This window comes from Engystomops pustulosus, chromosome 9, assembly GCF_040894005.1.
Source record: "Engystomops pustulosus chromosome 9, aEngPut4.maternal, whole genome shotgun sequence".
Lineage (NCBI taxonomy): Eukaryota > Metazoa > Chordata > Amphibia > Anura > Leptodactylidae > Engystomops > Engystomops pustulosus.
This window is the reverse complement of record NC_092419.1, coordinates 78,587,053-78,613,587: the sequence shown is the minus strand read 5'-3', so window position 1 is coordinate 78,613,587 and position 26,535 is coordinate 78,587,053. Positions and strand designations below refer to the sequence as shown.

The 26,535-nt window shown below is 41.2% G+C and overlaps 1 protein-coding gene across 3 annotated transcripts in view; it reads right to left on the bottom strand.

Moving 5' to 3' along the window:
• Positions 1-26,535, bottom strand: part of LOC140076494 (phosphatidylinositol 3,4,5-trisphosphate 5-phosphatase 2A-like) — an 85,546-nt gene that overhangs the window by 10,702 nt on the left and 48,309 nt on the right. For 2 of the 3 annotated variants that reach the window (XM_072123022.1, XM_072123020.1), the window contains exons 5-21: positions 18,947-19,139; positions 18,624-18,711; positions 18,318-18,389; positions 17,613-17,696; positions 17,456-17,534; positions 16,336-16,520; positions 16,043-16,160; positions 15,868-15,964; positions 15,653-15,791; positions 14,772-14,871; positions 13,046-13,131; positions 12,604-12,685; positions 9,868-9,951; positions 9,673-9,771; positions 1,169-1,257; positions 1,005-1,092; positions 699-875 (exon numbers count right to left, since the gene is read on the bottom strand). In XM_072123022.1, the coding sequence (XP_071979123.1) occupies positions 699-875; positions 1,005-1,092; positions 1,169-1,257; positions 9,673-9,771; positions 9,868-9,951; positions 12,604-12,685; positions 13,046-13,131; positions 14,772-14,871; positions 15,653-15,791; positions 15,868-15,964; positions 16,043-16,160; positions 16,336-16,520; positions 17,456-17,534; positions 17,613-17,696; positions 18,318-18,389; positions 18,624-18,711; positions 18,947-19,139 (1,860 nt within the window). The remainder of the gene's footprint in view (positions 1-698; positions 876-1,004; positions 1,093-1,168; positions 1,258-9,672; positions 9,772-9,867; positions 9,952-12,603; positions 12,686-13,045; positions 13,132-14,771; positions 14,872-15,652; positions 15,792-15,867; positions 15,965-16,042; positions 16,161-16,335; positions 16,521-17,455; positions 17,535-17,612; positions 17,697-18,317; positions 18,390-18,623; positions 18,712-18,946; positions 19,140-26,535) is intronic. The other variant, XM_072123023.1, reaches the window with a different exon arrangement.

Below are 26,535 nucleotides of genomic sequence, written 5' to 3'. Positions count from 1 at the left end.
CACTAACACTTTGTCCAATCCTGAATGACCCCGTGGACTAATCAATCAATTGGAGGTTCTGAAACCGGAACCAAACAGAGAACATATAAAACAATATGATAAAGTGGAATACAGGGTTCACTCTATGGGGGCTACTAAGACAAGCTGAGTGTGTTCCATATTTCTCCCACCTCCAGGGAACCAGAATTTACTTTAATTTGTAAGTTTCTGTTATTTTTTTCCCTTTTTATTTTATAACTGTTTTTCCATGTTGTGTGTCATTTTATTTTGTAATTCTTTCGTTTTTAACATCTTTTTGGACGCACTGTACACATTTTGTAATTAAAGATTATATTCTAATTTTGGTCCCTGTATGCTCTGCGAACTCATAGACGTGTGAAGTGTGGTTAGCTGTGTGACTGCTAGAGTGCTGAGTGTGCATGTCTAGTGGTGTGACAAGGTGATTGCTTGAGAAGAGTGGATGTAGAGTGGGATACTTATTGGTTCCAGTATAGATGTAATTAGTGGTGGCTGTGGATTAGGAGTGCTGGAGCTGTATGATTTATAATCAATTTGTGTCCTGGATGAGTGCGCCAAATGAACCTGTACTGTCGCACCCCAAGTCATGTGACGAGGCAGCGGCGTCCTTGACGTGGCAAATACAAATGCAAAAAATACTTATAAAGGGTATAGCCAGCACCCCCTAATATATTTCCTACCTTTCTTAGTTTCTTTGCCTGCTATGTTAGGGGTTCTCTCTAAATTAGATAATAGGAGGTGACTCGTTCTCAGCCGACCCCTTAGAGACCCTGTTTCCTCCCCTCTTTGAGATAGAAATACTTGAATATGATGCTCGGTGTTAATGTTCTCTGATCGTATAGACAAGCAGCACTCACCTAAAAACACAGAAAAAATAATAATTAGGTAATATTTATAAAAACTTTGCTCCTAATTCTGATAAATTGATAAAAATTCCAGGTTTTTTCATGAACAAAAATTCTAGTGCATAAGAATTGTACACTTACCATAGGATTCACTGCCATCTACTGGATGGATATTCAAGAGTAAGTATCCAGCACATGAATATTGGCAGAGATCTTCAACTAGGGTGAGCTATGGGCATAAGCAAAATATCAACAATCTGTTTTTGCCATAGAAAATATCTTATTTATTCTCCTTAGCTTCACACCTCCGGCAAGTCTTGCTCTAACCAGCCAAGCTTTACAAATGCTGTCCCTTCTGAACTGTGCGCACTGTTCACACTACTTTGTGGGGTTCCTGAGATAAAAGACACAAGAGATAAAAAGCAAAACTAAATAGGATCATTGGATTGAAAGCTGAAATCAGCAGTTAAAATCTTATAATTCACATGCTGGAGACTACAAAACTGCACTGTAGATTTCCCTCAGAGGGCAGATAACATTACTTGAAATCTCATAGACTTGGCTGCTACTGTGAAACGTAGAAGATTTTGTATCTGTATTTCAGTTCTATGGGAATATTACTGTAAGATCACACTGCAGGTTGCCAAGTGTGCATACCTCCCAACTTTTGGGGAGAGAAAGAGGGACAGATGGCCCCTCCCTTTTTCCCAAACCACCGCCCCTTTTCCCACTACCAAACACAGTATATTATCAACCTTATAGTATATTGTCCCTTTCCTGTGGCCAACTCCCCTAAGAACCTCTATTGTACCTGCTAATGCAACTCAGCAAAATATAATGCCCCATCTTTAATTTTATCCTCCCTTTACATTTGTTCCTGCTCTTTTATTTATCTCCCCTGGCTGGAACTATGGTGTATATATATATATATATATATATATATATATATATATATATATATATATATATATGCACCATATATATATAGCTGCCACCATGGTGTATACATATGTTGCTGGCACTGCAGCACTACAGTGTGTATATATATATATGTGGCTGGCACCATCGTATATATCATATACAGGCAGTCCCCGGGTTATATACAAGATAGGGTCTGTAGGTTTGTTCTTAAGTTGAATTTGTATGTAAGTCGGAACTCTATATTTTATCATTGTAATCCCAGCCAGAACTTTTTTGGTCTCAGTGACAATTGGATTTTAAAAATGTTGGGTTGCCTTAAGAATCAGGATTAACACTAAAGCTTCATTACAGACACATGTGATAACTGTTACAGCTGATCATTGTAGTCTAGGACTAAAGCACAATAAATTACCAATATCCAGAGGTCTATTTGTAACTAGGGGTCGTATGTAAGTTGAGTGTTCTTAAGTAGGGGACCGCCTGTATATATATACACACTACAGTATAGGTTTTTTTTATTCCCAAGCGCTTTGAAGTATCTTACTTGTTCAGTAGAGATTTCTCTTAAATCTACTGAAAAATAGTAATAATAATAATAATCTTTATTTATATAGCGCCATCAAATTCTGTAGCGCTTTACAGATTTTGGGGAACATACAAATAAAAAGACGTAACAACAGCCATGTGAAATAGGAGTGAGGGCCCTGCTCGCAAGAGCTTACAGTCTATGAGGATGAGGGGCTGACAACAGAGGTATAAAAGCTTGTATCATGGACCAGCCATTTTTTTAAAGGGGATGGAATATAAGTAATTTAACAAATAAAAATACTGCTGCTTGAACCAGCCATCAGCCGCCATCTTATATACAAAATCCATAGCCGTGGGACTGCAGAGAAGCATTTTCCGGATAACAAACCGGGGGATTGCCCAGAATTGGTTAATAAAGAGTTAAAGTTTCATGCAGTTAGCGAGTGTGATACGCTTGCCTAAATAAATGAGTTTTAAGAAAATGTTTGAAGCATTTAGGGTTGGGTAATAGTTTGATAGGCCGGCGTAGGGCTTTCCAGAGAATTGGTGCAGAAGTCCTGGAGATCTGCGTGGGAAGTTTGAATCAAGGAAGAGAATAATCGAATATCACTGGCAGATTGAAGAGCACGGGTTGAATGATAGACTGAGATGAGAGAGGGGAGGTAGGGGGGTGCAGCATTACGAAGACCTTTGTGGATGAGGGTTATTAACTTAAACTGTATTCGGAAGGAGAAGACGGGCAACCAGTGCAGTGACTGGCACAGACTAGAGGCCAACCTGTAGCGTTTTGCCTGAAAGACGAGCCTGGCTGCTGCATTTAGAATAGATTATAGAGGAGAGAGTTTAGTGAGTGGAAGACCGATTAGTAGGGAGTTACAGTAGTCGAGACAAAAGTGAATCAGAGCGACAATTAGTGGTTTAGAGTTTTCAATTGTAAGAAATGGTCGGATTCTAGAAATATTTTTGAATATACGATGCAAAGGAGAGGTCAGAGTCCAGCACAACCCCAAGGCAGTGAGCCTGCTGCCTCGGGGTTATAATGACATCACAGACAGAAATGGAGAGATCAGGGTAAGGTTGGTTAGTAGATGGTGGAAAGACAAGAAGTTCTGTTTTAGAAGGATTAATTTGGTGTTCTGCACTAAGGCAGGGGTGATGCAGAAGTATAAAGCTGAAGAAGAAGTAAGGTACTTCAAAACGCTTCTAGAGAATAAGACAAACCTTCTTGTATATGGCAAAAGGATCGGCCGATTCGTAAGGACATTTATTTCCATAGAAGGTAACCATATCTATTCATAAGCAAAAGATAGATTCAGTCTAATCATCGTGCACAGACCACCTATTGAGACAAAGCCATTCACAAACAATATCCCTACCATCGGAAAAGCTAATCCCTATAGAGGTTGCAGCGCTGCTCTCCTGTGACCTGTGGTACGTCTGACTCATTCAGACTAAGCGCAGGATTTAAAATTCAAATTGTGTTGCAAGACATGCACTCACATACACCGGGAAGAAGATGGTGAACTCCGGCGGACCTCAGCAGGAAAGTGACACATGCAGGATCATGGTGAATCCCGTCGGACTTCCTCCTCGTCGGACAGTCCGGAACTGGATTCGTAACAGAACCGGATAAGTAAATGTGCCCCACTGTGTTGAACTATCATAGAAATACTACACAAAGCCCAAATACGCAATCTAGGTGTCTAATGAGCTACCTTTGGACATATTGCATGGAATCAAGAGCTTTAAATACGGATTAATAATGTACAAATATGTACACAATAAATCAATAGATTACAAGCCATACATATTGTTTTATATTGTTTTTATTATGTCCAAGGAAATTAGGTTATAGTAAGATCTATTTTAAAGAGAGTATATTTTGACAACATTAACTATGTCTAATATTGTTACTTTGTATGTAGACTGATATGAAGTAGACACATTTGGAGTTTAAATTTTGGAAGGTATATTGTTCTATTAGAGATTATTACATTTCTGTAACTACCACACTTACTAGTGCCAGCACTTTTTAGATTTGTCTATATATTTTGTGTAGCTTAGTGCCAGCTACTTTTGGCTGTAGCACAGTAAGTACAGGTTGAGAGGGTGCATCTATGTGTGAGTGCGATCCTTCTTCTCTAAGATCTTTAACTATTAAATAGCTAATTCATTTTGCCCATAAATAAATGGAGTTTGACACTAAGTGCTTGAGTCACCACCTTGAACATCCACCTTTTAACTTGGGTTTTCTTCGGCATCAGTGTCATACTATATACCCTCACTACTACCAACACAAGGAGGCACTACTAGATATACAATATTTCTAATTTGTAGAACAAACAGGATATCAGAATTACACTCAGCTAGATGATATAGTTATTCTTAGGAGGCTGTTACACTACCACAAAGTCTTAGGGAGGAGATTTAGCATCAGCTGAGTGTAACCATAATGGCACAGCAATGTAATTTAAAGGAAATCTACCATCAAAATCAAGCATGGATAAACCAGGCACTGTGACTGTGATAATATTCTTCTTATTTGTTATCCATGGGCTCCTTCCTTCTAAAATAACATTTTACAATTGGAGTTTTTTTGTACAATTTTACAGTTTCCAGAGCCACTCATTGCTGCAGCATCACAGGCTGTTACAATGAGCAGAACATACCTCACCCTTACCCTGCTCCACTCTCTGCCTGCCTAATCTAGCAGCACCATGAAGTGCAGGGATGGGGAGATCTGCTCATTATATCAGCCTGTGAAGCTACAGCATTGAGGGGCTTTGGAAACACCCCTCATGGCTAGTAACATAATTGTAAAAGTTTATTTTAGAAAGATGGAGGCCATGGATAACAAAAATAAGAAGATTACCACAGCTACAGTGCCTGGATCTATGAGTAAGTGTCCCTGGTTTCCAAATAACAGGATACAAGCTACAGTGAATAGGGCATCTTTCAAAGCAGCTAAGATGCTGTGAGAAAGATATACCCTATATAAATTATAAATTAGAAGCAGGAGGAAAGTATTGTAAAGGGAAATAATAGATGATAATAAAGATATATTTGTGTAAAAATAAATAAAAGGCAATAACGATTTCAGAGATAAAACATAGAATCAATCCTGAAGAAAGTAAAAGTAATGACAAAATATTACTCGACTACATAAGTAGTAAGCAACTTTAACCCCTTAAGGACGCAGGGTTTTTCGGCTCATTTCTCGCTCTCCAAACCTCCAACTTTTACGTGTACAGACCTGTGTGAGGGCTTATTTTGTGCGTAACAAATTTTACTTTCCCGTAATGTTATTTATTTTAACATGCCGTGTACATGCCGTGTACTGCGAAGCTGAAAAAAATTCCAAATGTGGAAAAATTTCTTGTGGGCTCAGTTTTTACGACTTTCACTCTTCACTCCAAATAACATGCCTACTTTATTCTTTGGTTTGGTGCGATCGCGTTGATACCAAATTTATATAGGTTTTACTGTGTTTTAATACATTTTCAAAAATTAAACAAATGTGTACAAAAAAGAAAAAAACATTTTTGCCATCTTCTGACACTAATAACTTTTTCATACTTTGGCGCACAGAGATGTGTGAGGGGTCATTTTTTGCGAAATGAGGCGACGTTTTCATTGCTACCATTTTGAGGTCTGTGCGACATTTTGATCATTTTTTATTTCATTTCTTATGTTATGTAAAAAGGTGTAAAAGTCGCATTTTTGGACATTTGGGCGCCATTTCCCGCTTCGGAGGTCACCGCCGGCCGTAACCGTTTTTATATTTTGATAGATCGGGCATTTTGGGACGTGGCGATACCTAATATGTTTGTGATTTTTACTGTTTATTATGTTTTATATCCGTTCTAGGGAAAGGGGGGTGATTTGAACTTTTAATATTTTATTAATTTTTTTTATTTTTGAAACTTTTTTTTTTCACTATTTTTTAGACCATCTAGGGTACATTAACCCTAGATGGTCAGATCGCTCCTACCATATACTGCAATACTACAGTATTGCAATATATGGCATTTTTGCACACTATACATTACAATGAGCCTGTGGCTCATTGTAATGGATATGCAGAAGCCATGTATCCTCGGGTCAAACGAAGACCCGAGGCTACCACGGCAACCGATCGTCGCCCCCCCCCCCCTTCCCCCGACGACGTTCGAGGGCGCGGCGATCATAACAGAGATGGCGGTGCCCGCGCACCGCCGTCTTTTAAATGCAACAGAGGGGTTAATAGCCGCAATCGGTGCAAGCACCGACCGCGGTTATTAGCGGTGGGGGTTTTCTGAAATATGCAAAAACCCCCACCTTTGTATGAAGAGGACTCAGCCCGTGAGCCCTCTTCATACATCCCTTATACCTCTGCGCTGTAGAGCTACGGCGCAGAGCGTTAAGGGGTCAAAGGATACCTGTCACTATGCCAACCATATGTACTATGCCAACGTTTTACCACATTGTTTTCATCTAAAAAATGCATACTTCTAGCATACTTCCTATCTCCAGAAAATAAACTTTGTAAGCCTATCTGGCCCCCTGCCAAAAGGAGTGACAAGGGCTGTGTATTATTCATGCGAGTCACTGCGTGACTCAGTCCATGTCTCCAGCATCTTCCTCATCCTCCCTCCCTCAGACTGTGATGAAGAGGGAGATGCAGGAGATAGTGACTTGCATGAATAACACATGCCCCTTGTGCCAGGTAAGCTTATAAAGTTCATTTTGTATAGTAGTAAGCTCACTATAGGTTCCAGTGAATGTTAGCAGAGAAACACACACAATGTAGAGATGGTCCATGTATTGAGCAAGTAGAAGTGTGGCCTTGATGCTTTTCTTGACAGTGGCGTAACTACCACCGTAGCAGCCATAGCAGCTGCTACGGGGCCCGGTGGCTCCACGGGCCCGGTCAGGCTGAGGCACCCAAGGTTCCACACAAATCAAAAGAGTGAAAGATGTGCTGTGCTGCATAGTATGTGATACAGCACAACCTCCATTCTTTTAATATTATTTCAGAAGTCAGAGCCTGCCCGGGTCCCTTACAAACTTTCTTAGCAGTGGGACTGAGCTCCGCTGAGTGCAGGGATGAGAGGGAGGGGGCGGGGCAGAGGACGGCAGCTCAGCAGGACCAGAAAGCTTTCTCTGCCTGCCTCATGGGAGAGCCTAGCTGCTAGTCTGCTGTATTCTTATTTATGTGGCATTTTTCCTCATGGGTGAGAAGATGCACAATTAAGAAAGCTGCAATAAGAAGAATGCTGGACAGAGCTTACAAGGAAAGTCAGTGTATGTACATATGCAGGGTGTAGATATGTGTCTGTGTGTGTATATAGCAGTGTGTACATGTGTGTATATATAGCAGTGTGTGCATGTGTGTGTATATAGCAGTGTGTGCATGTGTGTGTATATATAGCAGTGTGTGCATGTGTGTGTATATATAGCAGTGTGTGCATGTGTGTGTATATAGCAGTGTGTGAATGTGTGTATATATAGCAGTGTGTGTATATAGCAGTGTGTGTGTGCATGTGTGTGTGTATATAGCAGTGTGTGTGTATATAGCAGTGTGTGCATGTGTGTGTGTTTATAGCAGTGTGTGTGTATATAGCAGTGTGTGCATGTGTGTGTATATAGCAGTGTGTGTGTATATAGCAGTGTGTGCATGTGTGTGTGTATATATAGCAGTGCGTGCATGTGTGTATATAGCAGTGTGTGTGTGTGTATATATATAGCAGTGTGTGTGTATATAGCAGTGTGTGCATGTGTGTGTGTGTATTGCAGTGTGTGTGTATATAGCAGTGTGTGCATGTGTGTGTGTATATAGCAGTGTGTGTGTATATAGCAGTGTGTGAATGTGTGTGTGTGTATATAGCAGTGTGTGTTTATATAGCAGTGTGTATATAGCAGTGTGTGTGTATATAGCAGTGTGTGCATGTGTGTGTGTATATAGCATGTGTGTGTGTGTGTATATAGCAGTGTGTGTGTATATAGCAGTGTGTGCATGTGTGTGTATATAGCAGTGTGTGCATGTGTGTGTGTATATAGCAGTGTGTGTATATATAGCAGTGTGTGCATGTGTGTGTGTATATAGCAGTTTGTGTGTATATAGCAGTGTGTGCATGTGTGTGTGTATATAGCAGTGTGTGTGTATACATGTGTGTGTGCATGTGTGTGTGCATGTGTGTGTATATAGCAGTGTGTGCATGTGTGTGTATATAGCAGTGTGTGCATGTGTGTGTATATAGCAGTGTGTGCATGTGTGTGTATATAGCAGTGTGTGCATGTGTGTGTATATAGCAGTGTGTGCATGTGTGTGTATATAGCAGTGTGTGCATGTGTGTGTATATAGCAGTGTGTGCATGTGTGTATATATAGCAGTGTGTGCATGTGTGTATATATAGCAGTGTGTGCATGTGTGTGTATATAGCAGTGTGTGTATATATAGCAGTGTGTGCATGTGTGTGTATATAGCAGTGTGTGCATGTGTGTGTGTGTATATAGCAGTGTGTGCATGTGTGTGTATATAGCAGTGTGTGCATGTGTGTGTGTGTATATATATAGCAGTGTGTGCATGTGTGTGTGTATATAGCAGTGTGTGCATGTGTGTGTGTATAGCAGTGTGTGCATGTGTGTGTGTGTGTGTGTGTAGCAGTGTGTGCATGTGTGTGTGTATATATAGCAGTGTGTGCATGTGTGTATATATATAGCAGTGTGTGTGTGTATATAGCAGTGTGTGTGTATATAGCAGTGTGTGTGTATATAGCAGTGTGTGTGTATATAGCAGTTTGTGCATGTGTGTGTGTATATAGCAGTTTGTGCATGTGTGTGTGTATATAGCAGTGTGTGTGTGTATATAGCAGTGTGTGCGTGTGTGTATATAGCAGTGTGTATATAGCAATGTGTGTGTATATAGCAGTGTGTGTGTGCGTGTGTATATAGCAGTGTGTGTGTGTGTGTATATAGCAGTCTGTACCTGCGTGTGTTTACTGTATGGAAGTGTGTACATGTGTGTATGATTGTTTATATGTGTATATAAATAAGAGTATGTATAAAAGTGCATACATATGTGAGTGTATGAATATATGTGTATGAAATGTGTATATAAATTAAAGCGAAACAACACAGAGAAGATGAAGGGGGCCCCATTCAGAATTTTGCTATGGGGCCCAGCCTTTGCTAGTTACGCCTCTGTTTCTTGAGTATCTGGAGGGTAGTATACAGAGCTTTGTATAAGGGAAACAAAGTCTAAAGAACAGTCTGAAGACTTGTGATTCATCTGCTATTTAAGAGTGGCATATTTGTGGACTACATGGTCGAGCTTACATAAAAAGAACCTGGAAAATTTCTGTATAATGGAATACTTTACCTTTCAGGCACAAGGATCGGAACTCAATGTATGCTTTGGACCGGCTTTGAGTTTTAATAATGGCTTCAATACTCAAGAACTTTAGGTTATAACTGCAGTCTAGTGAAGGAAACGTGAAAAGCAGCGATGAACAGAGTGGCTATTTTTCATCCTGAGAAGAAACTTCTTTATACAATAATATACTTTGTATTCTACCTCTCTGACATATAGAATGAAGCCCGACCTCAAATGTAGAAAACACAGGAGAATGATCACTGGTCACAATGTCATCTGTACAACCTGCAAGACCAAAAAAACATTAAAGCTTGCTAGTGATCAAGCAGAGACAGTGCAGGTTTTGACTAGAAAAACTAAAATAAAAAAATTTTGCTAGGTGACTGATTTTTGGCTGATAAATTTGGTTTATACCACCTTATAGTTAGCTTACATTAGTTTGCATACATTGGGGCAGATTTACTTACCCGGTCCATTCGCGAACCAGCGGCGCGTTCTTTGCGGTGGATTTGGGTCTTCCAGCGATTCACTAAGGCAGTTCCTCCGACATCCACTAGGTGTCGCTGCTGCAGTGCGCCGAGGCCTGCCGGAGTGAACGATCCTATACTTGGTGAAGGTAAGTGCGTGTCCAGCGACACTTTTTTTTTTTTTTTAAATGCGGTGGTTTCTCCGAATCCGTCAGGTTTTCGTTCGGCCACGCCCCCCAATTTCCGTCGCGTGCATGCCGATGCGCCACAATCCGATCGTGTGCGCCAAAAACCCGAGGCAATACAGGGAAAATCGGCGCAAATCGGAAATATTCGGGTAACACGTCGCGAATCGGGCCCTTAGTAAATGACCCCCATTGTGACAACATTCCTGAACAATTCTGGTGAACACTGTATTCTGCCATTCCCCCTTCTAATTGTTAACTCTTTCACACTATGCCCTATCCCTCTGCAAGAGGTGAGAAACTCTACCATCAGGATCATGGATTGTTAACCGAGCACACTTACATGCAGCTGTGTGCCCCCTCAGGCAGGATCCGCTCTTCTTTTAGCTTTTTATGCCCATTTTTCTTAAGAAAAGGGGTCTAAATTATGCAAAAGAGGTGGAGGGGGTCCAGGCTTAATTAACAGCTATGGAGCTCAGAGGCTCATTTGCATACTTTTTAAAGTCTACTTTTCTTTAAACATAGAAAGCTAAAATAAGAGCTGATTCTGCCAAAGGGGGCACACACCAACATGTAAGTGTGTTTGGTTTACACTCCTTGATTGTGGCAATACATTTACTTTAAAACTCCTAATAAATGTGTTGTACATGTAGGCCAGTTTAAGGCAGCTAACCTACACTGAAAAAAATACTTTCTTTGAAATACTGATTAAAAATACTTAACGTATACAAATGCTACACTGCACTTATATTAAAATGCAAAAACCCAAAAATAATCGTACTTCAAAGTCAAAGGGGGAAATTTATTAATACTGGCGTTGTAAATTCCAGTCTTAAAATTCCATCCGGCTGTGCTTCACTACTTGGATCTGGTCTCCTATTAGATCAGGAAGGGATCTCCTTGCCAGGTTGGACCTGTTTATACCAGGTCTGACCTAGCGGAGATTTCAGCAAAAGTCCCCTATGCACACTTCCTTACATGCTCAAAATGGAGAAGATGGGAAGATGTGTATGCCTTCTCCACTAAATAACTGTCGTAGAAGGTAAATCTCTCCTACTGGCAGGCAAGGCATGCAAAATCTTTCTAGTCCCACCAGTTCTGGCGCTTTTTTGTTGGGGTGGAGAACAGGGCGAGGGGTGGGCAGGGGATACTATAGACCAATGATGGCGAACCTTTTAGAGGTCGAGTGCCCAAACTGCAACCCAAAACCTGCATATTTTTTTAAATATATTATATTATTATATTTAAGTGCCAACACAGCAATTCAAGCAGTTACTTATTGCAATCTACTTGCTCTGTGCTATACCACAGCTTTCATTAGGCCTGAGGGCACCAGAAGGAGAGAAAATTTGGATTGTCATTGGAGTGTCCCTTGACATCCACCTCAACAGAAAGATTCAGGGGTCACACAGAAGGAGCTCCAATGATAACCTGACCCTGTCCACACCTCCTCTCTCTTCCTGCAGTCTCAAATGGACCAGAATGCTCCACTTTAAAATAATACTAAGCATGGCAAGTCCTGGGACTGCAGGAGGATCCCTGTCTGGCGAACTCTGCCATGGGGCAACAGCCTGAGTGCCCACTGAGAGGGCTCTGAGTGCCACCTCTGGCACCCGTGCCATAGGTTCGCCACCACTGCTATAGACTATACCAAAATATAAACAGGTCCACCCTGCTCAGATCTAGGCCAGAGCGTCAGTGGGGGGTAATTTTGAATTCCCCACATTGTACAGTACCCTAAGATGATGCAGTATAATATGAATAAAGTTGTATACAAGCAAAGAAAAAATTATATTCAGATAAATATATAATATATATATATATATATATATCTAGGTAATAAACACGTTTAAGGTATATAAGTGAATACATTATAGGAGAGTAAAAGGTGGGTCACCAAATGTATGTATCTATAAACCTAGTCCATAGATAAATAGTAACACACAAATGCCATAAAACCCCTCATCCAAAAGGAGAGGGTGAGTAAAGTAATAACATGTTACTTTAAACATGCATGGCAGATAAAAAGGCCAACTGAGAAAAATACTGGGAATGTAAATGGAATGGAACAGGAAGCAGACAACTCCACTCTCAATCTAGTGGTCAGACCAGGTTACTGCAGATGAACTCCAATTCAACAATGGTGTTGTCAGGTGCTATCATGCTGCTTCCAGTTTGATAATAATGATTTCTAGGATAAGTCCCTAATATTTTTGGCCCAGAAAACCCTTTTAAGGCAGAGTAATCAAAAATGTGTGATCCCAAGAAATACAACATGTACATACCATATGAGGTACATTTAACATCAGTGTCTGGATAGGATGTCCAAAGGATACGGTCACTCCACGATGGTGCAAATATTCGAGTCTGGGTTAGAAGGACACAGTAAACATTACAGCAAAAAGAAGACCATATACAACTGATTTGGTCAAGTTTGTGAATTTGTCAATAAAGGGATGTGTGAGAAAATCTATTCATATATGCTGTGGTGGTGGCCTCTGTGCCAATTTCACAAAGTTTAAAAAAAAAAGTCTTAATATATTTTGTGATCTGCCCATGATGTGCTTTCTCTGTTACCCCTCCTGCACCCAGTTTTCTTTTTAATCTTCCTTCTTACACTAACTGTAAAGAACAATTTCTCCTTTGTGATTCACATATGGATAACAGATGGATGAGAATAATGAAGTACCAGGATGAACTTATAGAAATTCAGTAAATTATTCTCACTCCTGTAGTTCTGGCTTTCTGCAAATCGTACGTACGAGATCCTCTTTCATAGCGACAGGTTGGTGGAAATGTAATCGGATGCTCCTCTGTAAAAATAATATAAGGTTTAATAGAAAGAAGAAGATGTCAGATAGGACTATTCTGTGCAATTGTAATAAGATCTTTAGGCCACATTTATTTAAGTGTTTGCGCCAGTTTTCTGTCTGTCTTTGCACTGAAAAGAACATGTAAACTGCTTGTACAAGAACATTATTACTGCGACTTACCTGGTCCAGTCGCGATCCCGCTCCACGTTGTCCGACGCTGATTCGGGTCTGCCAGGATTCACTAAGGTCCGTACGTCCGATATTCAGCAGGTGTCGCTGCTGCGCTGAGGTCCGCCGGAGTTCACCTTCTTCATCCCGGTGCATGTAAGTGCTGATCTCACTACACAAATTCTTTTTTAAATTCTGCGGTTTTTCCGAATCCGTCGGGTTGTCTGACGGCCACGCCACCCCCCCATTCGGCGCCGGTGCGACACAATCCAATCGCGTGCGCCAAAATCTCGGGGCAATTCGGCGCAAATCGGAAATATTCGGGAAACCCGACGAAAGTGCGCCATTTGGACCCTTAGTAAATGAGCCCCAATATGTTAAAGGTACACCAAAAAAAGTTGGTGCACTCTGCTGGAGCAGTGCAAGGGACACCAGATTAATGAAGAATGTGCACCAGCATCACACCTCCTCTTTACTCCTTGGGATGGTACAATCATGGGGATAACAAATTTTAGGTATTATCTCATGATGACATTTTCATTGCTACCATTTTGCATTCTGTAAGATCTTTTGATCACTTTTAAAAAAAAAATTTTATGAGTTCCAAAATGGTGAAAGAGTGGTGGTCCGGACGGGGTTCACTGCCAGTTCTATATTTTTATAGATCGGGACATGTTTATGACTTTTTTTTGTTCATTTATTTTTATGTCAGTTACAGAGAAAGGGTGATGAATTAAACGTTTAGGTTTTTATTATTTTTTTTGAACTCTTTAATTTTTGACTATTTTTAGACCCCCCCAGGATACTTTAACCCATGGGGGTCTGATCGCTTCTACCATATACTGATTACAAGCTGTCATAGCAACTGCTCATTGTCCCCCAATGACCTCACGGTGGGTTTTGGGGGGATGAATGAATCCAAAATGGCGGTGTGCATGGTGCCAGCACCAACAACAAGTGTTGCTGGCTGATGTTGGATGCAATAGTAATAGTACAGCGTGTGAGGTTAATATATTAATAAATGTATGCCCTACATCATGCCCTGTTATCTAATTTATATTTGCTTTAAAGATGGTGCAAGTAACCTTAGCACACAGAAAGCATGGCTGGCACTACTTCAATTATATATGTGTACAAAATGGATAAGATAAGGCAGAGTAGAGTAGGTATGAAATAACAATAGTTGTAATGCTAAAAAAAAATTAAAAACTGCTAAACATGGATGTGGGTGTACTACTTGTGAGAATCATTGTCCTAGAGGGGCTTAAGAGCAGACAGCAGAAACAAGTGTAAACATTCATAAAAATATCTAGAACAGAGCAAGGGGATAAAGAGAGGGAAGATAGAGAAGGAGAGTAAAGAAAATAGTGGGGAAAAGAAGGGCAGGGGGTAGGAATGAATTTGCTTGCACCAACAAGTCAAGTAGTTGTATTGGCATCTGAAGGAAAGAAATAAAATGTTAAACATCTTACTGAATCCTAAGAAAATTTTCTTCTTCTCACGTTCCTGGTTTAGTTGATCCACAGGAAGCAACAGCTGGTGCTGGCCACTATAGATACATTGTAGTACATCCTACATGTAGGGGACAAATAACACAACACACATGTGTACAACGGTGTAAAACTGATGTAGACTAAATGAATGGCGTGTGGTGCACTACAATATTATCTCATAAATATATATTAATATATTCAGAGAACAGAGCTGTGCTTCTAGATCCATGCTTTATGCTTCTGCCTATATACCCGAAACAGGTCTGTACATCTGATCTGTGGGATTCCCTATCACTACTCAGAGAATCCCCTATAAATGACATCCACCATCAGATAATAAATCTGTTGGTGGGTGTTTTTTAAAGGGGGTTCTCTGAGTAGTAATAGTAGATGTCCCAAACTTACATGCTTGTTCTTTTGTCTAGGGGTGTCCTTGTATTTCTATCTCCAGGAATGGACAGATTCTCTTAAAAAGACTTTATAAAAATCTTCAAATGAGCTGGAGGAGCTCTGGCCTTCTTCACCAGAGCGCCTCTCGTCTCTGCAACCTGATACCACCCGCTGATTCGCTGACGTCACAATCGACAGGACTTGGCTGCAATGAATACAGAGGGGTCGTGCATACATTTTCTGGAGCCAAGATGCGCTCCAAGGGACATAGGTCGGAGCACTTTACTTGCTCATTTAAATACTTTTATAAAGTCTTTCTTTAGAAGAATCTGTCCGTTCCCAGACACAGGTAGAACAAAGACATCCCCTAGACAAAAGAACAAGCATGTAAGTTTGGGGCATCAGCAACATAATGTCTTAAACTCATACAACAGATCTACATAAACACAAATATATCTATATCCATATACCTGAACAGGCATGTCTAGCTTATAGTTCAAGTCACCAGACCAAAACAGGTATCTGAGTCTCAGAGGCATCTGGAAGCTTCGTAAACTTTCATCTCCGAGTGCTAGACCTCGTAGGATTTCTCCAAAACTCTGGTTCCTCCTGTAACATTTAATTTTAAGGACGCTAGAAAGTTGAGAGGGCAACTCTACACACATACAACAATTGATCTACTCACTTTTGAACTTTCTCATATCCAGAGACAAGATGACAAGTAACAAAACCGAATGACACCTGGTTGAAATTGAAGGAGACACCAACTGCTCCTCTAATACCTGAAACATTTAACATATCTTCGATTTTATTAATATTTGGTGTACTGTAGGCTCATATTATGCTATGTTGAGTTATACCTAAGCTGTTGCTAATTCCTGTTCTCACAGTTGATGTCTGCACGTGAGAGATGAGATATTCATATTCTTCTTTTACCAGTAACACAAGTTTTATCCCCCCTATGGAGTGCACACAGACCTTGGTATATAAAGAAGTTAGTCAGACCACTTGAAGGTGTCCAATGCAAATTATCTGAATGCATCTAACTTATCACCATGCCAGTAACTACTTAACTGAATAGAACTTTTTAGTTTACATTTCATTAAAAATATAATCAGCATGGGTATACATCTTTTTTTTAATTAGAACTTACCAACTTATATTGTTTCATTGTTAGCAATATCAAGGAAGTTCTAAGGAATTCTGCCCATTCCCTGTCCCCTTGTGAATTTTCCTGGGTTCCAATCATATAAAGGTCATATGAAGGGCTGTCTGGGTTCCCTTCCACTTTTTTTGCAGACAGCCAAGAAGGAAGAGAACAAGGAGGAGATGAACCACCTGCAGGGTCAAAGTATTAATTCAACTTTATTTATAAATTGTCATTAACATAGAAGAAAAACCAAGACAAAAAGCATAGGTTTTAAAAACCTTAATATATTATATGTAGTATTTTATGAAAGCTCACTTGAGCACATGGCACAGCCTTGCTCCTGAAGCTCTCTTCCTCTGTGCCATGCTTCTCATACAGGAGGATACAGACAACGAGTAAACCGTAAATATTTTTTAGTGCGGGTGTGGCGCCCTGGAAGTTGAGCAGCAGGGAGGTGCCCTTAGCGATGACCTACAATCCCTTTCCCTCATTCTGCCCCGCACAAAAGACAAAACAAGCGTCGGGTGCAGAATGACTACACCGGCTTTTGTGAGCTCATTCTCTATTTACTGGTACAAGATTAACGTAGACTGTACATTATCTTCTGCTGTTATTGCTTCACGTCTTCACACCTTTCTGGTGAACTGTTCTTGATGTGGTATGATGTGGTATGATGTGGGATGTGGGATGAGCCTCTTTTGTGTATCCATATTTTGGAGCTGATGTAAAATAGAACTATGTAGAGCTTATATTTTTATATGTAACTGGTGGTTAACAGAAATCTACCATCACAATCAAGCATGATAAACTAAGGGCATTAAATCATAGATCCAGACACCGTGACTGTGCCGAGACATTATATATGCTCAGCTCCTCCTGCTCTATATTACCCAAACTGCATTTGTATGTGGACAGGTTCCCTTTAAGTGGCTGAATGTTCCTAAGGTGATCAAAGTGATTTCATAGTGAATATCATAGCAAAGAGTTAGCATTCTTCAACACAAAAAAGTATTGATAAAATAATATTATCTCTTCTTGTTAATTATTTCCCTGTCTAAAAGGTCAAAGATAAGAATGTAACTAATAAAAAGTGTGGTTGCAAAGCATAGCCAATTATGTTTACCCATGTTCCAGGTTCCGACGTATAATGACAGGCTTTGAGGGGCAGTTATTTGGGGCCGTGCCTGGTCACTTTCTTTAATCTATAAGAAATATATTGTATGTCAGTATAACCATTAGTGTCAGCCACATCAATAATATACCCTTATCCTCTTACTTACAAGCTTAGATTCTTTTGCTCTGCACGTCTGTGTGGTTGAGGTAGTCGAGGAACCAAAAACAAACTCATTGCATGTCTGTTTTGCCTGTAAAAAGCAGCAAAAAAAAGCATAAACTGGAATTGTAGTGTTACATCATATACTCTAAAGGCAGTTTCCCACCAGAGAGTTTGATCCAAGAAACTTGCTCTGTGTGTTTGGAGGATTTCCTGATCTGGGAAGCCGGGTTCTGCGCATAAGCAGAGAGCAGGCCGTAGCTACTGCTAATGCGCAGAACCCGGCTTCGCAGACGAGTGTGCGCAGCTACCAGGAGTTGCGCTGAAGATGCATTGGTAGGTGGAATCCAAAAGGCTACTGGGGCAGCTCCGGCTACTCCACACCACAGTAGACTCTTTAGAAAATTTGCTTATTAGGGGAATTAAAATGTATAAAAGTTCTGGGCCACAAACGAATTAGCCCTAAAAATGGCTATACTACTCTACATTAGAGGAACCTGCCACTGGATCTATCTTAATAGGTAGATCTGTGGTGGTAGGTTTCCTTTAAATAAAGATGCTACACATCTTCACTGAAAAGCCAAGAACCAGGAGTCAACAGGGTACACCAATAATTAAAGAAGATAGTCAGACTGTCCACCTAACATGTATGCAGTACATATCTATTTTTTACCTTGGATTTTGTTTTCCCAATACCTTATACAAAACTCACCATGTTTTCCAGAGTAGAAATTAACTGCAGAACACTGGAAATACTGCATAAGAGACTGTCAAGCATAGACACCTAAGATGGAAAAGAGGAAATCCTGACTGAGTGCATATTTGTTGAAGCCTCAGAATTTGACACTCAAACATAAGCATGTCTAAAACTCCTGTTAAATACACCCCTTATATTACTTAAATATTAATGCACGTATTGCGTACTTCATGCACTGTTTTGTGGGATTGAAGTCCTATTGACATGTCATGAAATTATTCGGTAGAAAACCCCTTTAATGTATTTTGAACCTATACAGACCTGGTCATCCTTAGGAAGTAATACTATGGATGTGTGTCCAAAGACTTGTGCAAGTGTCTTCAAACTCTGCCATGTGTCTTTAATTGCACTAAAAATACAGTTACAAAATATTATAATAATGCAGATCAGTGAGTAAAAATGAATTTCATTTCAAACTCTTTACAAAGATGTAGCAAACTAAAGTTATTGAAAAAGTCAAGCTAAAGTTTCTTCCAATCGAAAACTATTGTTATGTCCATATTAATGTGAATTATAAAAGTATGTGAAAAAGGGCCGTCTCTGTATCACATCCATCATTTGCTTTCTGTTGTAATGTTACCAACCTGTCAATATTCTTGCATTCTTTTTCTAATTCTGCCATCAGGGCACATTGGCCCTGATCTTGTCTCCTTGTACTCTGCTGACTGTCTTGTAAGGTCATGTTGCTGGCTCTATGTGACCCATCACCCTGGGAAGGACTAAATCTTGAATCGGTGCATGTGTCTTTCCAGCATGAACATTTGCAACCAGAGTTCCCTATAAAGTAAAGAAGACAATTACTTGCCTGAATAGACCTGTCCACATCGGTTATCAGGATGGAGAGCAATTGCAGAGGTTCTCTTCTTTAAAGGATACAATACATACATGTATTATATACATTGCCCATTCATTTTAACCCTCTTTTTCCCTGTAACTTTCACTTTTTAATATCTTGCTATGTTGAGGCCTTATGTTAAAATCATCACCCAAGAACACAATGATCACTCTGGCGGAACTCAAAAGAAAAAGGTGTGAAGAGAAGAAACACTTCCACTGTGTCAACCATTACTGTAGCACTCAATCTGCGCTTTGTCATGGGTGCCGTGGTGCCGGCGGTCTCCTCTCCCCCCGAACCTCACTTAGCTTTCCGCATTCCTGCTCCCATCCTGGCTGGTCAATGGCGTGTCCCCGCTCCTCAGGGTGCACGCGCCAGCACTGCATATTTAAAGGGCCAGCACACCGCTGATTGGAGCTGGCCACTTCCCAGAATTCCATTTTAGCCAGCTTCTCCCAGCAGCCCCTGCCGGATCTTTGTGCTATTGCCGATGAGAAAGCTGTTCCCTGTGCCTCCTGCTTGTGTTCTGATTTCCTGTTGTGATCCTGGACCTGTTCTTGACTTCGCTCCTCCGCTGCCAGCCCTGACCTCTTGCTCCGTCCATGACCTTGATTCATTGCCGCCTACCTTGTCCATCTGCCTGCACCCACCATGAGATTGCCTGCTGATTCTGTACCTCGACCCTGGCTGCCACCGCAGACAAGTCACGCCTGTGGAATGACCTGATGGTACCACGCCGCAGCTGTCGGCTTGTGTCATCGTCCGCGGTGGTCCAGGGGGTTCACTAACCCCAAGCCTTGACACGTTTCATGACAACTAGGAGATGCTTATTTCCATCCATTCTAAGGGAAATCTACCATTAAAATCCATCAAGATAAACCAGGGACACTTACTTATAGATCAATGCACCGTGACTATGGTAATCTTCTTATATTTGTTATTCATGGCCTCTTTCCTAAAATTTACTTTTATAATTACTTTAGTGAACTTGTGCTCCAAGGGTGTTTCTACACAGGCAGAGGGAGGAGATGGAAAGCAGGAGGTTGTTTGAGATATGTTCTACTCATTGTAACAGCCTGTGAATCTGCATTGCTAAAGGGCTCTGGTAACACCCCCAATGCTCATTAGCTCATTAGCAAAATATTAAAGGTGTCTCTAGAAGGAAAGAGGGCTGTCTGAGGGGAGATATAAAATGGCACCCCACTGACCAATACGGTAGCAATATATTGGTGTCCCACACCCATGCTGACATTAGATGGGTAGAGACATTGGGGCAGATTTATAAAAATTGTCCTAAGGTTAGACTAGAGAGTCTTATTCTGCACAAGATTCCTATAAGTGTCTGGTGCTGGATGATAAATCTGTTGTAGTTTAAGACTGTCTAGTCATATTTTGCACTTACTATTAGTTTGTTTACCTTACACCAGAAAATTAGGACAACGTCCTGTTGGTTCAGCAGTATTTAAGGTGCACAGACCTTTTTGGCGCACTAGGCGTAGGAGTGCCAGAAAACTGTCTAAAACTCTTTATAAATGTGGTAAAGACAGTTTTTTAATGCAAATCATAGCAAAATTCTGCCATAGACAGATCAATATATTTCCCCCATTATTTTTAAGCGCCAGATAACTGCCCCCCCCCCCCACATCTCGCTGCAGGTGGTGCTGCCTGAAGCAAGAGGCTCAACTTTCCTCATGCATGGTGCTCCCCTGCATAGATAACAAATATGAAAGGATTGCCACAGTCAAGTATCTATGAGTAAATGTCCCTGATGTCCATGAAAAACAGGAGTTTGGACAAAAGCATTTAAATTCTCAGCACTGATAAAACCAAGGCTGAACTTTTGTCATAAGGAATCACGCTGTGATCATGATCATTACGGTGAAGCAGGGTTGTGTGGGGTTATGTTTTCAGTGGCCTGGCCAGGGAGACTGATCAGGGTTAAAGGAAAGCTGATTAGAGAAATGTTAAGAGATTTTCTTAATGAAAACCTGATCAGGAGTGCTCTAGATGTCAGACTAGGTCACAGGTTCACCTTACAACAAGACAATGGGGGTCATTTATCTTAGGCTTTTCTCTTTTTTTCTTTTATACTTGCGACTTTATTTGACCCATTTGTATATTTGTGCCAAAAATTTGTGACTTTTCAACTCGCCTAGCAAAGTAAGACACGGAAGAATTTTTCAGTGTTGCTCCTGATCTATCTTTAATATCAAGATGTGGACGTATAAAAATGGGGCAATTTTGGTAAATCGGGGTTAAAAAGTTGCAAATAAACTCCCGGCTTAATGAGACGAAGGAAAAACCTGAGATGAGGTTGCAGAAGAGTTTGTGACTTTTGTTCAACTTTTTTTTTTTTAATCAACTCTTTATTTTTGTATATTTTTCATAAAGAAAAGAACAATCATATATATGCTGATTCGCAAGAAGCATACAAAAGTATTAAAAATACTATTAAATCTTAAATTTGCAAAATGTCAATAAACAATAAGAGAAACAAGAGGAACAAATAAGGAAAAAGGAAAGGGAACAAAGTAACAATCGTCACATAAATAAAGCATTCCTTATGGTACAGCGTAAATGTGATAACATCTTGAATAATATAATCACTCCTAACATTTAGGAAATCAATCTAGCGTTATATACGTCCCATTGAGTCCAGGTCTTCTCAAACTTATCTGTGGTATGACGTAATATATTCCATTGATCGGAGGTCCCTAAGACGTGCATACAAATCCAGTAAGGATGGAGAAGTAGGGCGTCTCCAATTCAGAGAAATCAAGCACTTCGCTGCTGTTATTATGTGTAGGAACAACCTGGCACTCGGACCCCTGAGAGAACTAGGGTATAGATTCAGTATATAAATTTCGGGGTCCAGTGGGACTTGCACATTAAGGATCCCCCCAACAAGGGACCTAACCTCCAGCCAAAAATGTAGCAAGGCAGGGCAACTCCAGAAAATATGGAACAATGTAGCATCAGGTCCTCCACATCTCCAACATTTATTAGGAACAGATGGATAGAATTTGTGTAGGAGCTGGGGAGTACGATACCAATTTAGTAAGATTTTGAGTTGGTTCTCTTTATACAGGGTGCAGATGATTGGCGTGACCGTGCCCAGACGTTCTGCCATTGTTCAGGGGTGAGTTGTTTACCCAACCACGATTCCCACTTACTCATGTATGGGTGTGATACATTAGTACGTTCATTAAGAAGGGAGTACAGACTGGAGATCAAGCCCTTGGTAGAAGGACCTTCTGAACATATCAACTCAAAGGGTTTGGGTCTAGGTGGGGTTTCCGCTCTCAGCAGAGATGAGATAAAATGCTTGATCTGATGATAGGTGAAGTCCGCCCCCGCCAGGCATGAATATTTATCCACCAATTCCCTAAGAGTGAGTATCTTACGTGTAAGGGGGTTTAATAAAGTTCGAATTTGAAATGTACCTGCCTGAACCCAGGGTCTATAGCTACTAGTGAGGCTATCTGGAAGGTGTGATGTAAAAAGAATTGGGGTAAGTAAGGATTGCAGAGGAGCTAATTGGAAACGTACCCTACATCTAAACCAGATATCTCGGGTAAATTGCATAGGACCTAACAAAGAGGATACTGTGCTGACAGGAGGGGGACCCCAAATTAGCGTGGCCGGGTGTAGCGGGGCTAGCCAAAGTTTCTCCAGCTCTGTCCATCTATTATATGCATGCATTGTGGACCATGAGGTGATATGACGGAGATGAGTCGCCAGGTAGTAAAGCTTAATATCAGGGAGGGCTAATCCTCCACTAGTAGTTCCTGCCGTCAGTACCGCTTTGGATATCCTGTGACTCCTACCTCCCCATACAAACCCCAAACACATTGATTGCAGTCTACCCAGGACCGCCATCGGGACCGCCACCGGAAGAGTTTCGAACAAATATAGCAATTTTGGCAAAATAGACATCTTCACTGCCGCTATACGACCCAACAAGGAAATATGTAGAGGCTGCCACTTAATTAGGTCCTGAATTTCCTTAATCATTGGAGGAAAGTTTGCTGCATATAGGGTCTTATATGTACAAGTTATCCTGATCCCCAAATACTTCAATGATTCTGTCTGCCATGTATATTTAAAAGAGCTCTTAAGGGCGCTTAGCTCCCCTGAGGAAATATTTATGGGAAGGGCTTCCGTTTTATTATTATTGATCTTATATCCTGAGAAGTGGCTGTATTTATCCAATAATTTGTGGAGATTTGGGAGACTTATTATAGGATTTGTAAGTGTCAAAAGTACATCATCAGCGAAAAGAGAGATCTTAAATTGCTTATCCCTCACTCGTATCCCGGTCACATCAACTGATGAGCGAATGTATGCTGCCAACGGCTCTATACTCAATGCGTATAGCAGGGGGGAGAGTGGGCATCCCTGCCTAGTTCCGTTACGGATTGCAAAGAACAAGGAGTTAGCATGGGGAAGACGTAGTGCTGCACTAGGAATGGAGTAAAGTCCCTGTAGAGCCTGTAAGAACGGCCCCTTCATACCAAAGTGCCGTAGAGTCGCCATCATAAACCCCCAGTCCAGGCGATCGAACGTCTTTTCAGCGTCTAAGCTTAAAAGGAGAGCACTCTCATCTGTTTTTCTAATAACCTCAAGTAAATCAGCTATTCGCCGTGTATTATCCCCCGCCTATCCCTGTGTGACATCCTCACCATCTGCTTGTATCCCCCACTCCCCCCCTTTTTTCCTTTTGTGGAAGATGTAATTTTTTAATGAAATGAAATAAAGATTTTTGTATACTTTCGGCTAAAAATGGCTTAGTTTTGTGTTTGTAGGTGTATATTATCCCCCGCCTGCCTGAATCGCATAAATCCTACCTGATCTTTGTGTATAAGGTGCGGGAGCCACTCCCCTAATCTGTTCGCCAATATTTTAGTAAAGATCTTCAGATCGGAGTTCAATAGGGATATAGGGCGATAGCTGGTACAATCTAGGGGATCTTTTCCTGATTACCGTAATAAAAGATCGCAACATAGCCTCAGGGATTGGAGTGCCTGTCATAAAAGCATTAAATAGTTCGTATACGTTTTAAAATAGGCATATGGCAAGCCGTCAGGATCCTGTGATTTTCCATTTGGAAGGGCCTTAATTACTTCCCGTATTTCCTCCTCCGTAATCTCTTGGTTCAGTAATCCTAGAGCGGTGGAGGACAATTTAGGGAAGTTACATTCACTAAGGTATTGCTCCAAAGACTCCTTTCGGGCCTGGGAACCTGAGGAGGGACGAGTAGGAAGATTATACAGATCATGATAATAAGTTTCAAATATTTGTGCTATCTTCTCAGGTTTATAGTGGGCAGTACCCGTATTATCCCTGAGGCTATGCGGGTTAGTTGCCTCTGCCCTATCCTGGAGTTGGCGGGCTTGTAGGGTATGGGCCCTGTTACCGTATTCATAGAAACGCTGGCGGGAGTAGCGTAGCAGCTTTTCTGCTCCCACTAGATCTATCTCTCTTAATTGGGCCCGGGTGGCTAAGACTTTTTGCAAGGTTGTGAGCGATGGGCGGGCAACCAACTTATTTTCCAATGTCCTAAGCTCCCGTACACATTGTTGTCGCACCGCCTCTACTGCTTTCTTTTTATAAGCGCCCTGGGATATAGCATATCCACAGTAAACTACTTTATGTGCTTTCCATAAGATAGGCAGTGATGGGGCTGATGGGGAGTTATCAGCAAAGTATTGTAGTAAGGAAGTGCGTAATGCTTCTTTGGTAACATTGTGGGATAGGAGGGTCTCATTGAGTCTCCAGTGGAGAGGTCGAGGAGGGGGGTTTAGGAACGACAATTCAGCCGTGACCGGTGCATGATCTGACCAGGATATTAGGCCTATATCGGCAAGGTGTAAACTGCGGAGTATCGAGATATCTCCCAAGAAAAAATCTATACGTGTGTGTGTCTTATGTGGGGGTGAATAGTATGAATATCCCCGGGCTGTGGGATTGTCTACCCGCCATAGGTCGAAAAGATCGTGTCTACGTATCAATTTCCTGAAGCCCGATGAGAGTCTACACTGTTGTTGCGATGGAGGGACACCTTGTATGGACATACGGTCCCGGATCTCAGAGAATATAACATTAAAGTCTCCTCCTATTAACAGTGGTGTTGGTCGATATTGAGCTAAACGTGACAGGACATTTGATAAAAATCCTAGCTGCCCAGAATTCGGAGAGTATACATTGCATAAGACCAGCTGGCGTCCCCCAAAGGTCCCCTTCAGAATAATGAACCTCCCCTCAGGATCTGTATAAGTATCTAGTACTTGAAAAGGACAGGACCGGGCTATTAATATAGCCACCCTCATTGTCTTTGTTGCTGCATTGGCCTGAAAGCTCTGAGGGTAACCCCTTCTGGCAAATCTGAACGAACCAGATGCCGTAAAATGAGTTTCTTGCAAAAATGCTACATCTGGTTTAAGTCGCTTCAGCTCCTGCAGCAACAACTGACGTTTAGTATTAGAGTTCAGCCTCTTAACATTTAAAGTAATAATCTTCACCATTAGTTATGATGTAAGACATAGCTAAGTGCAAGCCTTATATATGAACATGACATGATGTGAAGAGTGCCAGGTTGATTCCCATGCTCAGATGGTATCATATAACACTTATGAACGCTTATAGTGACGTCAACCTTATGAACATTCAAAAAAAGAATTACAGTACAAATTTCAAACCTAACAAAAACAGAAGTGGTTTTAAGCCTTGGGCATCTTGTAGGAACATAAAAGTCCCCCAAAAGGTCCAAGGTGTGGGTGATGCATCCATTCGTGTTATGATCCCGAATGCGGGGCCAACACAGAAGGAGGCAAACAAACCCAATTATGGGAAACGTGTCGGACATCAAAACCTCGACTCAACTCCAAAACAATACCGACCACCACGGGCTAGCATCTTAAACTTGGAAGGGATACCGTAGGTGACAAGGAGCCACCACCTGAAAAAACAAAGAAAGAAAAAAAAAAACCCAAGTCACTGGAGTTCCTGCAGGCCGTGCCACCCCTCTTCCTTTAACTTCTTGGTCCTTTCGGAGCAGTGCGTGAGCGTGTGGAGGTCGAGGGGGATCCAGACGACTCCGGGGATCTTCTGCGCTGTTTTCTATTAGTGTTACGTTGCCAGGTCAGTGATAATGGCGGATCCAGTGAGGGCAATCTCCATTCTGGGATAACTGGAATCTGCAGGTCCAAGGTAGTGCAAAAGTCAGTCAAATCCGCTGGAGAGCGTAATACGGCTGTTCTGCCATCCTTACGGGCCGTCAGGCTAAAAGGAAATCCCCATCTATAGGATATATCAGCTTTCCGCAGTGTCTCCAGCAGG